The sequence below is a fragment of the Lucilia sericata genome, unplaced genomic scaffold (assembly GCF_015586225.1).
Source record: "Lucilia sericata isolate MDLA Ls3-8-SP2 unplaced genomic scaffold, ASM1558622v1 Contig002299F_arrow, whole genome shotgun sequence".
NCBI lineage: Eukaryota > Metazoa > Arthropoda > Insecta > Diptera > Calliphoridae > Lucilia > Lucilia sericata.
The window spans coordinates 19,972-37,561 of NW_023996115.1; the positions used below are offsets into that span (position 1 = coordinate 19,972).

Below are 17,590 nucleotides of genomic sequence, written 5' to 3' on the forward strand. Positions count from 1 at the left end.
TTTGAAATTTAGCCTCTAATAATGCAGCTGAATTGCTTTAAAATCTAATTAAGCTATTTATAATGCAGCTGAATTAGTTAAAATTTGTATTTTGTTACTTATTTTTCAGCAGTATTGCTTTAATCTTTAATTCAGTTACATATAATACAGCTGGATTGCATAAATCGTTAATTCAGCTACATATAATGCAGCTGAATTGCCCTTATCTTCAATTCAGCTACATTTTTTGCAGCTGAATTATTATATTCTTCAAGTCAGCTACTTATAATTCAATTAAATTGCTTTAATCATTAATTCAGCTACTTTTTCTGCAGCTGAATTACTAAACTCATCAATTCAGCTTCTTTTTCTGCAGCTGAATTGTTAAAATCTTTAATTCAGCTACTTTTTCTGCAGCTGATTTGCTGAAATCTTCAATTCAGCTACTTTTTCTGCAGCTGAATTGCTGAAATCTTCAATTCAACTACTTCTTTAATTATTGAATTGCTTTAATATTTATTTCCCCAGCTTATAAAGCAGCTGAATTGCTTATTTCTTCAATTCACCTACTTCTCTTGCTGCTGAATTACTTTATTCTTCGATTCAGCTACTTCTCTTGCTGCTGAATTGAATTATTCTTCAATTCAGCTACATTTCCTGCAGCTGAATTACTTCAAACCTCAATTCAGAGGCTTAATTTGTAGCTGAATTACTTCATATTTCAATTCAGCTACTTACAATGCAGCTGAATTGCTTAAACTTCTATCTCATCTACTTATTTTACAGCTAATTTCTTTAATCTATAATTTAGCTAATTTTTCTTGTAGTCTAATTGCTTTAAACTTCTGATCTCTTTGTAATTTTGCAGAATTTTCCGAATTACTAACAAGCTTAATAATATTTAGTAAATTTTCTTAGCATCTGTTATATATAAATAACTCAAGTCATAATCACTTACCGTTTCTGTTCTCCCAGTAATTGTATCAAAACTTTCTTAACTGTTCTTTTTCTCTTCACTGTTATCTTGAAATTACAAAAAACTTTAAAACTTCTGCTCTCCTGTTAATCCCAAACGATAATTCTATCAATAATCTTGATTAATACTGAACTCCTGTTAGATTAAGTCTATTTCTGGCACTCCTGATAATCAAGCACGAACACTGTTTCAAATAGTTTTAAATAATTATGTTCGCCTAGTAGATTTGTATTTCAATAATACCGCTCTCCTGGTATTAAGAAAGAAAACAAATGATCTTAAAACATTTCTGCATTCCTGTTAGGAAATTTTCAATACTTATGCTTTCCTGGTAGTTCTTGATAAATATTTCAGCATTTCTGCTCGCTTGCTAATCACAAACGAAAACTTTTTCAACATTCTTATTTATTCTGATCGCCTGTTAGGTTTACAATATTATTTCAATAATTCTGCTCTCCTAGTAATCAGAAACAAACAAATTTTATAATAATTTAAAAAAATTTTCTGAACTCCTGGTAGACTTACAACAATATTTTAATAATTGAGATCTCGAAGTTTTAGATTATTATTAACATTACTTCTGCTCTGATGTATTTTTAAAGAAATCGGCACGCCTGATAGATTTACATTATCATTTCAATTCTCCTGCACTCGTAGTAATGAGTAGCGATAAAGTTTACATTAAATTTTGAATAATTCTTAACTCCTGGTATGTTTACCAATATTTCATAAACTCCTTTACTTTTGCTAAATAGATTTACAGTAACAGTTAAATAATTCTGTTCTCCTGGTAATCGGACATGAAAACTGTTTCAATATTCTTAAATAATTCTGCTCGCCTGTTAGGTTTACAATATTATTTCAATACAGTTGCTCTCCTAGTAATAAAAAACGAAAAATTTATAATTAAATTATAAGAAAATTCATTAAACTTCCATTAATATTTCAATACTTATCTGCTCTCCTGGTAAGGAACATCAATAAATTTTACCATAATCTTAAATAATGCTGCTTGCCTGTTGGATTTTTAATATTTTCTTGTTAGATTTTGAGTATTTTTGGCAATATTTCTGCTCTCTGGGTAGATTTATATAATTATTTACCATATTTCTGCTCTTCTGTTAATCAGAATTGATAAACTTCTTAATAAAACTTAAATACTTTTGCTCTCATAGATAAATTTTTAGATAAATTTTAATACTTTTTTGCTCTTTTGCTAGGATTTTGTCTATTATTTGCAATACTTCTGGATGCCCTGATAGATTGAGATTATCATTTGAAATGCTTCTGCTCTCCTGTTAAACAAAATTTACTTCTGCTTTCTTGAAAGATTTTAAGGAAAATGTTAATAGTTTTTGCTCGGCTGGTAGATTTTTACTATAATTTGCAATTTTCTGATCTCCTGGTGGATTTTTTAATACTTTTTGCTAGACTGCTAGCTTTTGACTATTATTTGTAATACTTCTGCTCTCCTGCTAGCTTTTGGCTATTATTCGCAATACATATATCTGCTCTTCTGTTAAACAGTATAGAGAAAATTTCACAATTTTAATTATTTCTGCTCTCCTGGTAGTTTGATAATAATATTTTAATAATTCTGTGCTCCTTTTTGTTAATTACATTACTCCTGCTAGTTCGACAATAATATTTGTGTAATTCTGCGCTCCTGCTACCTTAATATATACATTTTTCTGCTCTCCTGTTAGATTGACAATAATATTTGAGTAATTCTGCTCTCCTGCTATCTTCATATCTCAATTTTTCTGTTTTCCTGCTACCTTAATATAACAATATTTCTGCTTGTCAGATTTAGTTAATTTCATTACTCCTGGTAGTTTGACAATAATATTTGAGTAATTCCGCTCTCCTGCTAACTTAATATATCAAATTTTCTGCTTTTCTGTTTGATTTAGTTAATTTCATTACTACTGGTAGTTTGACAATAATATTTGAGTAATTCTGCTCCCCTGTTACCTTAATATTTAAATTTTTCTGCTCTCCTGTTAGATTTTATTAATGTCATTACTCCTGGTAGTTTGACAATAATATTTGAGTAATTCTGCTCTCCTGCTAGTTTAAATATCAATACTTCTGTTTTCCTGTTAGATTTCGCTAATTTCATTACTCCTGGTAGTTTGATAATAATATTTGAATAATTCTGCTCTCCTGCTACCTTAATATAACAATATTTCTGCTTTTCAGTTAGATTTTGTTAATTTCATTACTTCTGCTCTCCTGGTAACTAAAGCTAATACAATTTTCTTATAATTTGATACAAATTTAAGTTATGCTTATACTAATAGATGTACTGTTGTCCTGTTATCACAAAAATATTACAAATTTCTTAAATCCTAATACATTTTAAAATTAAAAATTTCTGAATTTTTTTTTTTTTTAATTTTTCTTACGTTTTTTTGGCAACTTTTTGCCTTAATTAAACAACATTTTTGTTTTTATTATTTTTTTTTAATTTTTATACAATTTAATTTATTTTTTTTTAATTTTTTTGTTTCTTTAAAGATTTTTTGTTTAATTTTTTTTTTGTATTTTTCTTGGTTTTTTAAATATATTTTAAGAGAAAACTATTTACATTATATTTTTTTTAATTTAAAGCAACGAAGACCATGAAATTTGTTTATAATTTATAGCCTAGGAAAATAAAGTTTTAAAGAGAGAGAGAGAGAGAGTTAAAGACAAGAGAATAAAATGTGGCCAAGGCAGGGTGAGGGCATAAGAAGTTGTAATTTAAAATTGTTTTTTTTTTTAAGCAACAAATTTAAAATTAATTTTAAAAGAAAAATATTAAAAATTAAAAAAAATCCTGTTTTTTTAAAAAATAAAGTCAAGTACTTAAAAAATAAAAAAAAATTTAAATGTTAAAAAAGAGAAAATAATTAAAATTACTTATAAAAACAATAATAGTAATAAGATAAGTGGTAGTAGTAAAAGAAGAAAAAAAATTAATAATAATAAAATATGTTTTAAGCTTTAATTTAAGTTTCTTTTGTTTGCTTTTGCTTAATTCGCCAGTTTTTTTTAATAACAAATTTTATTCTAAATCACTTGGTTTTTGCTAAATAATTTTCGAAATAATTTAAATTTAAATAATGCTAAGCATTAATGAGTTATTTAAAGGACCTGCGCAGCTCAATTTGAGTTTAAATATTTATAACATTTAATTTTAATAAACCACCAAAGTTTCTTAACCAAGTGATTTTTTCTTTTTTAACTTTCAAATTTTTTTCATTTTCTAATTTCAGGTTTTAAAATTCTTTTTCTTTTGTTATGTTTTTAAAAAGGACCAAAAAAAACTTATTAATTGTTGTAATAATAATTAATATTTTTGTTGGCGTTTTGTTGTATTTGTTTTTTTGTTTAATAACTATTATATTTTGTTTTATATTTAAGTTTTTTTTTTAGATTTTTTTTGGGGTTTTTTGTTTGTTTTTTTTTTTATAGTAAAATGTGTGGTTTCTGTTTAAATTATTATTTTTGTTGTTTTTTTATAATTATAATGAATTTCTTTTGAATTTATTACCACTACATCGCTTACGAGCCGTTGATGGAATATCTCGTCATTCCAAATATTCCCACCAATCTTTTTCATAGCCCTCATGTACATGATCTAAAAGTACTTTACGCCTTTTTTCACAGTATCTGCCAGAAAAAAGAAAAAAAATTAAAATTTTTCTTTTTATATTAAAAGATTTATTTTACTTACCTGTATTTATCTTGAACTTTTTGTTTAATATCAGCTAAATTTTCTGATGTTATATCACGTTCCAAATATTCTGATAATTTTTCAGTGGCAGATTCTAAATCTTTTTGATTATCTTCGAATATCATTGATTGATTGTTCTTTTTCAAATAATACGCAAAAACATACGTATACATGAGTGTTTGACGGCATTGGCATAAAATATCAACGGCCTTTTTCAAAAATTGCACCTGGAAGAGTAAAAGTCGAAAAATCAATTAACAAAAGACCCCAAAAAGCTAGATAAATTACTAGTTATACTAGACAGTAGACTAGGTTAAGGATTAGACTATCGAGTAGACTATAGACTAGACCATAGACTAGACTACAGACTAGACTATATACTAGGCTATAGACTAGACTATAGACTAGACTATATACTAGACTATAGACTAGTCTATAAACTAGACTATAGACTAGACTATAGAATAAACTACAAACTAGACTATAGAATAGATATTAAAGTAGACTATGTACTAGACTATAGAGTAGATTATAGACTAGACTACAGACTAGACTATAGACTAGACTATAGACTAGACTATAGACTAGACTATAGACTAGACTATAGACTAGACTATAGACTAGACTATAGACTAGACTATAGACTAGACTATAGACTAGACTATAGACTAGACTATAGACTAGACTATAGACTAGACTATAGACTACACTATAGACTAGACTATAGACTAGACTATAGACTAGACTATAGACTAGACTATAGACTAGACTATAGACTAGACTATATACTAGACTATATACTAGACTATAGACTAGACTATAGACTAGACTATAGACTAGACTATAGACTAGACTATAGACTAAACTATATACTAGACTATAGACTAGACTATAGACTAGACTATAGACTAGACTATAGACTAGACTATAGACTAGACTAGACTATAGACTAGACTATAGACTAGACTATAGACTAGACTATAGACTAGACTATAGACTAGACTATAGACTAGACTATAGACTAGACTATAGACTAGACTATAGACTAGACTATAGACTAGACTATAGACTAGACTATAGACTAGACTATAGACTAGACTATAGACTAGACTATAGACTAGACTATAGACTAGACTATAGACTAGACTATAGACTAGACTATAGACTAGACTAGACTATAGACTAGACTATAGACTAGACTATAGACTAGACTATAGACTAGACTATAGACTAGACTATAGACTAGACTATAGACTAGACTATAGACTAGACTATAGACTAGACTATAGACTAGACTATAGACTAGACTATAGACTAGACTATAGACTAGACTATAGACTAGACTAGACTAGACTATAGACTAGACTATAGACTAGACTATAGACTAGACAATAGACTAGACTATAGACTAGACTATAGACTAGACTACAGACTAAACTATAGACTAGACAATAGACTAGACAGTAGACTAGACAGTAGACTAGACTATAGACTAGACTATAGACTAGACTATAGACTAGACTATAGACTAGACTATAGACTAGACTATAGACTAGACTATAGACTAGACTATAGACTAGACTATAGACTAGACTATAGACTAGACTATAGACTAGACTATAGACTATACTATAGACTAGACTATAAGCTAGTCTATAGTCTAGTCTATAGACTAGACTATAGACTAACTATAGACTAACTATAGACTAGACTATAGACTAGACTATAAGCTAGACTATATACTAGAATATAGACTAGAATATAGATTAGACTATAGACTAGACTATAACTAGACTATAGACTAGACTATAAACTAGATTATAGACTAGACTATAGACTAGACTAAAGACTAGACTATAGACTAGACTATAGATTAGACTATAGACTAGACTATAACTAGACTATAAACTAGACTATAGACTAGACTATAGACTAGACTATAGACTAGACTAAAGACTAGACTATAGACTAGAATATAGACTAGACTATAGACTAACTATAGACTAGACTATATAATAAAATACAGACTAGCCTATAGAATAGATATTAGAATGGACTATAGACTAGACAGTAGGCTGGACTATAGACTAGATCATAGACTAGACTATAGACTAGACTATAGACTAGACTATAGACTAGACTATAGACTAGACTACTAGACTAGACTACTAGACTAGACTATAGACTAGACTATAGACTAGACTATAGACTAGACTATAGACTAGACTATAGACTGGACTATAGACTAGACTATAGACTAGACTATAGACTAGACTATAGACTAGACTATAGACTAGACTATAGAGTAGACTATAGGCTAGACTATAGACTAGACGATAGACTAGACGATAGACTAGACTATAGACTAGACTATAGACTAGACTATAGACTAGACTATAGACTAGACTATGGACTAGTCTATGGACTAGACTATAGACTAGACTATAGACTAGACTATAGACTAGACTATAGACTAGACTATAGACTAGACTATAGACTAGACTATAGACTAGACTATAGACTAGACTATAGACTAGACTATAGACTAGACTATAGACTAGACTATAGACTAGACTATAGACTAGACTATAGACTAGACTATAGACTAGACTATAGACTAGACTATAGACTAGACTATAGACTAGACTATAGACTAGACTATAGACTAGACTATAGACTAGACTATAGACTAGACTATAGACTAGACTATAGACTAGACTATAGACTAGACTATAGACTAGACTATAGACTAGACTATAGACTAGACTATAGACTAGACTATAGACTAGACTATAGACTAGACTATAGACTAGACTATAGACTAGACTATAGACTAGACTATAGACTAGACTATAGACTAGACTATAGACTAGACTATAGACAAAACTAGAATATAGACAAGACTAAACGCTAAACATCTTTATAAACATAAATTTTTACTCACTTCAATCCATGACATATTATGTTGTTGCATTTCTTCCATTTTATGTTTAACAGAGGCATACAATTTATTTTCAAATTTTAAAGATTGCATATGATTCATATAACGATTATAATAATGTAAATATCTGAAAATAAAAACAGAAAATCATTTTTATATCAAAGTTAAAACCAATTTAAAAAACATACAAATAAATTAATACAAAATAAAACATCTCAACTACCTTGCTAATGATGATCTAAATTTCTCTTGAGCATGACGTGCTGCTTTGGCTTCATCTTCATCGTAACGATTGCAATTGTACCATGACGAACCATGCGGCTCCCATGAACCCAAACAAACCCAACAGAAATCATGTTTACAATTTTGATTCTTGCAGACCATATGATTACAGCCGCCGTCTTTTTCAATCGTTACATTGCACTTGGGACACTCTTTGGTGTTGGCCGCAATCCAATTGCTTGTCTCTGAATCATCGTCACACTTCTTAATCCACTTCTTTAACCAACGACACTTGACCGGATCGTGCCAGTTTTCGCCGCAAGCAAAACAGAATTCATGATTACATTTGCAACGCACTGGCCGTGATTCATAGTAGGCCACTTTGATTGCGTAGGTACAATCAACGGACGGACACCAGCGTAACAATTGATTGCACTCGACAAAAGAGTTTGTTATGAGTTGTTGGTATTTAACACGTACCCGGGGGTCTGTTACCAGTTTTGTTACGGTTACATCGTCCACTAAAATATCACAGCCGTGAGCTGCACACGATATCGATTGACCTAGACCTTCGGTAACGATTTTCGTTGTTAGATATTCACGCCAGCAGGTTAAGCAGAAACGATGACCGCATTCCAAACCAGCCATGGACTAAATGCACAAAAAAATATATATTTAATTAATTAACAAACTAACTTTAAGTTTATTTACTTACATCTGAGGGCAATTGTGAGAAACAAATTTCACATTCTTCTGCAGTATTTTTTGAATTCTACAAAGGGAGACGGGGAAGTTGTATAATTAAAGTTAATTTAAAGTAAATATTTGTTTAAAGTAAACCTTTTGTTTATTAGCATTGGCTGGTTTATTGAAGGGATTCACAATATGTGCCAGTTTAAATAAATCCTCTACATTGCCATCGAAATATTTTTCTAAAAGTCTTTCTTTGTCCCATTTGAAATGATTTAATAGCATTCGTGTTATGGTTGGAGGGAGCTGAAAATAAAAGAAAACAAAACATCAATTTAAACATAATTTAACTGAATAAATAAACTTAAATAGATTAGTCTGGTCTCTAGTAAAGTCTAGTTTACAGTCTAGTTTTTAGTCTAGTCTATAGTCTAGTCTATAGTAGTCTATAGTCTAGTCTAGTCTAGTCTATAGTCTAGTCTATAGTCTAGTCTATAGTCTAGTCTATAGTCTAGTCTATAGTCTAGTCTATAGTCTAGTCTATAGTCTAGTCTATAGTCTAGTCTATAGTCTAGTATAGTCTATAGTCTAGTCTATAGTCTAGTCTATAGTCTAGTCTATAGTCTAGTCTATAGTCTAGTCTATAGTCTAGTCTATAGTCTAGTCTATAGTCTAGTCTATAGTCTAGTCTATAGTCTAGTCTATAGTCTAGTCTATAGTCTAGTCTATAGTCTAGTCTATAGTCTAGTCTATAGTCTAGTCTATAGTCTAGTCTATAGTCTAGTCTATAGTCTAGTCTATAGTCTAGTCTATAGTCTAGTCTATAGTCTAGTCTATAGTCTAGTCTATAGTCTAGTCTATAGTCTAGTCTATAGTCTAGTCTATAGTCTAGTCTATAGTCTAGTCTATAGTCTAGTCTATAGTCTAGTCTATAGTCTAGTCTATAGTCTAGTCTATAGTCTAGTCTATAGTCTAGTCTATAGTCTAGTCTATAGTCTAGTCTATAGTCTAGTCTATAGTCTAGTCTATAGTCTAGTCTATAGTCTAGTCTATAGTCTAGTCTATAGTCTAGTCTATAGTCTAGTCTATAGTCTAGTCTATAGTCTAGTCTATAGTCTAGTCTATAGTCTAGTCTATAGTCTAGTCTATAGTCTAGTCTATAGTCTAGTCTATAGTCTAGTCTATAGTCTAGTCTATAGTCTAGTCTATAGTCTAGTCTATAGTCTAGTCTATAGTCTAGTCTATAGTCTAGTCTATAGTCTAGTCTATAGTCTAGTCTATAGTCTAGTTATAGTCTAGTCTATAGTCTAGTCTATAGTCTTGTCTATAGTCTAGTTTATAATCTAGTCTATAGTATATATTCTAGTCTATGGTCTACTCTATAATCTTGTGTGTCCTCTAGTCTATAGTGTAGTCTATAGTGTAGTCTATAGTGTAGTCTATAGTGTAGGCTATAGTGTAGTCTATAGTCTAGTCTATAGTCTAGTCTATAGTCTAGTCTATAGTCTAGTCTATTGTCTAGTCTATAGTCTAGTCTATAGTCTAGTCTATAGTATAGTCTATAGTCTTGTCTATAGTCTAGTTTATAATCTAGTCTATAGTATATATTCTAGTCTATGGTCTACTCTATAATCTTGTGTGTCCTCTAGTCTAGTCTATAGTCTAGTATGTCCTCTCTATAGTCTAGTCTATAGTCTAGTCTATAGTCTAATCTATAGTCTAGTCTATAGTCTAGCCTATAGTCTAGTCTATAGTCTAGTCTATAGTCTAGTCTATAGTCTAGTCTATAGTCTAGTCTATAGTCTAGTCTATAGCCTAGTCTATAGTCTAGTCTATAGTCTAGTCTATAGTCTAGTCTATAGTCTAGTCTATAGTCTAGTCTATAGTCTATAGTCTAGTCTATAGTCTAGTCTATAGTCTAGTCTATAGTCTAGTCTAGTTTGTCTATAGTCTAGTCTGTAGTCTATTCTATATTCTAGTCGAGAATATAGTCTATAGTCTAGTCTATATTCTAGTCTATAGTATACTACATATTCTAGTCTATAGTCTAGTCAATAATCTGGTCTATAGTCTAGTCTATAGTATATATTGTAGTCTATGGTCTACTCTATAGTCTAGCGTGTCCTCTAGTCTAGTCTATAGTCTCATATGTCCTCTACCTTAGTCTTATCTTGTCATTTGTTGTGATTGGTGAGTCATGACCTAATTTTAATAATAAATAATTTAAAATTAACACCTTTTTAAATAATATTTATAAAGCGTAAAGTTTCAATTATAAAAATAAATAAATAATCTAGAAAAATAAATTACAATAAAAAGTAAAAATATTAAAATATTTCTATAGAAATTTACAATGAGTCAAAGAAAAAATTTAAATAGGAAAATATAGCTGATTACAAATATTAATTATAAAAAGGTATTGCAATTTTTTTTTTGCTAAAGTTTTATGACTTTTTGGTGGAAACTAAAAAATTGTAAAGCAAAAATTGCATTTAAATGACCTTGTGGTAATAACAATAATAAAACTAAATGTAGTATTTTTCCTTTGTTAAGGTGGAGAGGAAATAAAAACAACATCAATCAATTTTTGCATTTTTATTATAAGTATTACATGCCATCATCATAGTCATCATAATGCAACAACGTCTTTCCCTAGATTTTCTTTCGTGTTTTTTTTTTAAAGCTTTTCTATAAGAATTTTTATATTGTATGGTAGAAGTGTTGTTGTTGTGATGATGGCGCGGGGTAACAGTTTGTTTCTTTTTTTAACAGCTGTATTTAGCAATTTTTTTTATGTTATAATTATTACATTGAAGGTTTTTTATTGTTTTTTAGGTTGTTAAGGGAATTGTTTTGTTATAGTAAAGAGGCAAACAAATATTCATGAAATGCATGCATGTTGTTATAGAAATACTATAATGCAAAGGCAATCTTATGTGGAATAGTTACTAAAGTAACAAACTGTAAGGAAATTCCATTTTTAGTTAATCTATTTAAACTATTTGTTAGTTTGTAGGTTTTTTATAGAATTTTTCATGTAACCGATTAAATCTATTGATTTTCTTTTATTTTTAAAAAGTAAATCTTTGAAATTCTCTTGATACAATGTTAAAACCTTCACTATAAAAGCTTTAAATACAGGATATTAAAACAATATACAGTTTTTTAGCTGCACATAATGATTAGTGAACACTAAGCAAACCCAGCAAACAATTTTTTTTACAAAATCTTGTTTAATAAAGAATTGAAAAGCTTGTCTTGACAAAAATTCAAAATAGGTTTCTTTGGGCAAAATTTTATTTTGAAAATCATTTTGTTTTTTTTTAACTTTTCAAAATGTTTGCTGGTTTACATGTAAATGGTATAGAGGGTGAACAAAACCTAATAATACTTGTATCAACACACAATATGTAAACTTAAAACAAACATACACACAAGAAAATACTAATGAAAGGAAAACAATAACGTATGAAAGGAAAAAAACAAAAATGTTATAGAATACACAAAAATCCTTGACCTAATTTTGAAATTTTTGGTTACAAACACAAGAAAGAAATGCTTTTTAAAACTAATGTAAAGAAAACAAACAAAACTTTAAAAGATTTCTAATAATTTTTAAAAATTTTGAAATAAGTTTGAGAAATCGACGTACGAATTTATATTTCTAGTTGAAAACTTAAACAAAGTTGTTTGAAATAATTAAAATACTATATTCTTCTTATCCTGATCCAATAGGAATCACATCAACTCATAATATTTCGAAAATTACAATAACAATCTCTTTTCTAATAGGAATTTTAAGAAATCTTTTCAATTTCCTTAAAAGAAATCTATCAAAAACAGTTTAAAATCTATCAATAATCTAAACATGCTCATCTTCTTAAACCTCCCTCTTTCACTTAATCCTTAAAGCTAACATTCCATTTTATATTCTTCATTTAACTTACCTTTAAAACAATTTTAACTTCATCGATTATCTCCCGTTGATGTAAAACAATTTCATCTGTTGTATAGACTTCATAATTGTACTCATCATTATCGGCTTGACGTTCGTGTACCGAAGGTATATCATCCATAGGAAAATCATCATCACCCTCATCGCCGGAAGAAACATTACCGGAATCAACATTATCTATTTCAAAGGAATCTTCATCAGAATCCATAATGAAAGAAGACTAAGGGGAGAAACTGAAAAAGCAGAAGACTGCTAGCAGCAACAGCAGCACGATAGAGAGGTAGTGTAGGAAGAGAAATAAACTAAATTCAAAAGCTGTAAGAAATAAAAAAAAACACAAATTTTATTGTTAATAATTTAAGTAGTTTTAGATGTTTTTAATTTTATACACAAATATAAACAGCTGTTTAATATAGCTTGCGAAAGCCCTTAAAAACTATACACAATACAACAAATAACCATAAATAAAAGTAAAAACAATAATACAAACGTCACTTGACCTTGTCGAATTTTTATTGTTTGTGTTTTTGTGTGTGTAAAAATGAGCTGCCTTTATAGCTAGGTCTATTGTTATTTTTGCAATAATTTTAAAGAAATTCCTTTTCTTTTTGATTTATTATCTTAAAAAATCACTTGTATAACATATTTGTTTTATATATTTATATAAAATCTACTTTTTTATTAAATAAAGTCTAATTTTTGCCACTCACACTTCCTTTGTCAAACAGAAACCTTAGGTCAATGTTTGTAAAACTACTGAGACAAGCCGCCTTTAAAAAGTAAAAAGCAACGTCGTTTAAAAAGTTGTTTACCTTAAACAAAGTTTAAAATTAAGCGTATAGTTGTTAACATTTTTTAGAATTTTTGTTAAATTAACAAAATATTACTATTATAAGACATATTTTTTACACTTTAAGCTTTTTCGCTAAGAGGATAATTTAAGCCGCCTTCATAGATTTATCTAAAGCCGTTGTTTTCTTCAAGTTTTGGCTTTTGTCAGTTTATTAGTAATGTCAATGCTAAAGTTAAAGAAAACTCGCTTAAAATTAAGGTATACAAGAAGATATTAAAAAAAAAAAAAAGAATTTGGGTTTTTAATATTGAAAATAAATTAAATTAAATTTTAAACATGTTTGGCAAAACATTTTTTAAAAATAAATTTTTATTAAAAGTATAATTTACGAAAAAACTTATGTTTGTAAAAAAGTTTAAAAAATGCTACTCACAAAATAGTAGTTAACCACACTACACTCCCTCAAGAGAAAAATAAGTAGGAAAATATAAAAAGATGTAAACAATATAACCAAAAAACAAATTTTCGTTAATAAAAAAGAGAAATAACAATAAATTGTACAAAAAATTAACTAAATAAAACAATTTTCTTAATGTTTTATAAAAAAAATTCCAATTACTCTTAAATAAACACACACACACCAGCACTCATTTATTCAAAAAAAATATACACACATAACCAACAACAAAGTTCAAGGCTATTAACACAACAAATGGGGCCAATACAAAAAAGAAACACAAACAAAATATTAAACAGCAAATAAGACCTTCATACTTTTTGCAAAATTACAAATATTATAAAATTTATTAAAAATTTAACACTTTACTTTTAATTTTAAGAAGTTTTCTTTAAAATATTTTACAAAACTTGACAATTACGAAAAGGCAGTACAAGAAAATGCATGTGTGAAAAATTGCATTATGGGAAAAAAGGGTAGAAAGAAAAGGAGAGCCTGACACAATGCAATTCGTATAATAAAGAAAACAACAACAACAATACCAATAAGAATGACATATTGGTTATACTTTTATAAAAAAAAAACACTAGTTATCTCTTTCTTTACTATGGGCAAAGAAAACTTATTGGATTTTGTAGAGCAATGGGAAAAACAAAGAAAAATAAAAATTTTTATAGAATAAAAAAAAAAAAATTGGGAAAATTTTCTGCTTTTTCCTTAAAATTTTTTAAAAAAGAAATCTACATTTTATTTAAAAAATACCCACCTTTTATGGAAAATTGTATATTTTTGTTTATTTTAATGTTATTGGTATAAATTTGTTAATAATTCGTTGCTAAAATTTTGTAATTGCGTATTTTACGTTGAAATTTTCTTTTTTCTTCAACTTTAATTCAATTTTCCTTTTAATTTGTGAACTTTTACACTTTGAAAACTAAATTTCAATTTTTAACTTTATAATTTTTTTTTCCTTTAACTAAAATTCTTTTTCTTTTAACACTTGCACGTTTTTTTTTTCATACACTGCTTTTAAAATTTTGCTTTTTATGCAATTTATTTTCTTTTTGTTATTTTGTGCAAATAATTTTTATAGCTTTTTAATTTATAAAGGAAATTTTATTTTAAACAAAAAGTACCCAAAGAAAAATTCCAGTTTTTCTCGCAACGAACGCAGCAAACTGCGACGAACTTTCTTTGTAAACTTTATAAAACAAATGATAATAAAATAGAAGAGTGTGTGTGTATGTTTGTTGTAAGGCAGAAAAAGAGAAATAGAAAATTTTTATAAAAGGAAAATATGATTAACTCTTTTTGTTCAAAAGGGAAAATGTATGAGAGTGACAGAGACAGCTAGTGTTCATTAAGACAATAAGAATTTGTGGAAAAGCAAATGAAAGAAGAAAAAACTAAAACAGAGTTGTCATGGCTATAATCACAGATGTGTTTAGTTGTTATAATGAACAGGGTTGCATTTTCATAAGCAAAGTTGTTTGAATTGTACACTAAGAGAAAATGTAATGTTAAAATGTTGAACTATTTCAAACAAAAGGGAATATTTTGGTACTTTTTATTAATAAAAAGAAATAAAAGTACTTTTTTAAATGTAATTAAACAGAAAATTTATATTTTATGTAAAAAACTCAAACAGTAATGTTTGAAATATATAAAAAATCACGTAAAAAAGTAAAATTTAGAGTATTATTCTTACGATAATTTGTTTAATATATTCAAGTAAGAAAATGACTTGCATTTTAAGAAAATTTTATAAATTCTAAATATTTAATATATTCTTTTGTAAAAATAACAATAAATTCTATATTTAATGGAATATGTGTTCTTTTTTTTTTCTTTAAAAAATTGTTCGCCTAATTAATATTCTTTAACACTATTTTTATATTTTCTTTTTAATCTATTTGAATTGTTAATTTCTTGAACTTTCTACCTTTTCTTTTATTTGTTAAACAAAAAAAAAAAAAAAAAACATCTATTTCGTCTGCGCAAAATGAAATTTCAAATGCAAAGAATATAATTAAAAATTCTAATCGCGTTTGTTTGAAATTATTTATTTTTTCTTTATTTTCTTAAAGTTAAATGATTTCCATTGTTTTACATTATGTACATACTTTTATGGTGTGTGTTTTAGTAAATAAAGATCTATCTCATTTATCAAATATTTACAACACCTTAGGGGTTATTTTCAAAAGTGCGCTATTGTAGTTGGAAGCAAAGTATATTAATAAAGTAGCGACATCTCTTGTTGTACAACAACATCCACAACAACCACATGTATTTTGTTTTTGGAATAATTTAAGATTGTGTCAAAATAAAATTTCCTTGAACAACAATGTGAACAAAACATAAAAAATATTACTTTTAAGTTAAAATTATTAACGATTTAATTATAATAATATAATTAATATAATAATTACACAATTTATTACATTTTAAAATAACTTTAAAACCACTTTTAATTCACTTTTTCAACTTTTCACAAATTTTAACAAATAGCAAAACACAATTTAAAAATGGCGACGTAAACAATGTTAACAATTTTCAAAACAAACTTTGACAACTTGCTTCATTTATCTAGTTTAAAAAAAATAGTCAGCTGTTCAAGTGATGCTACTTTATTAATTTACTTTGGTTGGAAGCTAGACAGCTGGACAGGCAGATTAAATGTTTTTCTGCAGGCCCAAGACTAGAAAACCTTGCGCAGCATGTGTTTTAAGTAAGAAAGGTCTTAATTAATTGAAAATTATGGAAAAGTCACAGACAAATACTATGTAGAAGAAAATTTCCAATTAGAAAAAGAAAATTTTGCAAAAATAGTTTTTTCTGTCTTTACAAAAATGCAATTTTTTAGACATTAAACTAAAATTTAGAAGAATAAAAAAATAACGTTACTAAAACAACAGCAACAAATGACATTCATTGTTTTCTTTTCATTTTCTTTATCTTTTGTTTTTCAAATTGTCAAACCACAAAAACATCTGGCGTATCATTTATATTTCATTTAGGTATTTATCTTACGCCAAATGTAACCATCTGGGTTTTATGTAAAACAAACAAAATCAATTAAAAACAAACTATTGTTACGATTTCTTATTACTTTCTTTCTTCTATAATTTCTTGTGTTTTACTTTTCCCCTTTGCTCACATTTTTTTAAATATTTTCTTTGTTTTTAATTAATTTACTTTTATTTTCCTTTTTCTGTCCTTTTTTTCAATTAAAATGTTTCTTTTATTTTTGCATTTATTTTATACTTTATTTTGGTTTTAATTTAATATTTACTTTTTTTTTTTTGCGTTTTTTATTATTTCATTGACTTTTTCTTTTCATTTTTCCTTTTATTTCCTTTTACTTTACTTCAGTTTCCTTAATTTTTAACCAAAAAATCAATAAATCTTTAATTTCTATTGAAAAACTGTTAAAAAATGGTGGATTTCTTGAATAACAAAACAAAATGTCATAAAAAACAACAAAAACTACGGCAAAATGCCGTTAGTTTTGGGACGGATAACAAGAGAGTGAGTATAAAAACAACAACAAAGAGTGTCGGAAAATAAACAACTGTAGCAAATACAAATGGGTAGCAAATACAAAACAAATGCAAAAAAAGTAAACAAATAAATTGCACAAGTATTGCATTATCCAGGTCTGCTAGGAAATCAAAACAAAAACACACATATTCAAACTGACAGTTAAATTTCTGGGCGGAATAACGATAATTTTCTTTTTTTTTACGAAATTTGTTAAATTAAATTTAACAACCACCAACAAATAGTTCAATATATTAATATAATGAATTATTAAGTGTTTTTCTATAATATTACGCCATTAAAAGTTCTTTTGTAA

The 17,590-nt window shown here is 27.6% G+C and overlaps 1 protein-coding gene across 2 annotated transcripts; it reads right to left on the reverse strand.

The window, feature by feature from the left end:
- Positions 1–3,915: 3,915 nt before the first annotated feature.
- On the reverse strand, positions 3,916–14,953 carry LOC119613769 (E3 ubiquitin-protein ligase ariadne-1). Of its 2 annotated transcripts, none has more exons than XM_037969803.1 (8): positions 14,501–14,953; positions 12,477–12,799; positions 8,680–8,835; positions 8,555–8,611; positions 7,841–8,490; positions 7,621–7,744; positions 4,677–4,903; positions 3,916–4,612 (listed from the first exon to the last, which is right to left on the reverse strand). In XM_037969803.1, the coding sequence occupies exons 2-8, from the start codon at positions 12,690–12,692 to the stop codon at positions 4,531–4,533; spliced, it is 1,512 nt and encodes a 503-aa protein (XP_037825731.1). In that variant the 5' UTR covers positions 12,693–12,799; positions 14,501–14,953; the 3' UTR covers positions 3,916–4,530. The 2 variants fall into 2 exon arrangements, with proteins under 2 accessions (XP_037825731.1, XP_037825733.1); XM_037969805.1 differs by lacking the exon at positions 14,501–14,953 and adding an exon at positions 14,104–14,209.
- Positions 14,954–17,590: the final 2,637 nt, after the last annotated feature.

Bases quoted from the DNA above. Each gene is read 5' to 3' on its own strand.
- LOC119613769 (XM_037969803.1), bottom strand. From the start codon at position 12,692: ATGGATTCTGATGAAGATTCCTTTGAAATAGATAATGTTGATTCCGGT. The intron at 8,491-8,554 runs GTAAGTAAATAA...TTGTGCATTTAG, and splicing joins TCTCACAATTGCCCTCAGAT to TCCATGGCTGGTTTGGAATG. The intron at 4,904-7,620 runs GTGAGTAAAAAT...TTACTCTTCCAG, and splicing joins ATAATATGTCATGGATTGAA to GTGCAATTTTTGAAAAAGGC.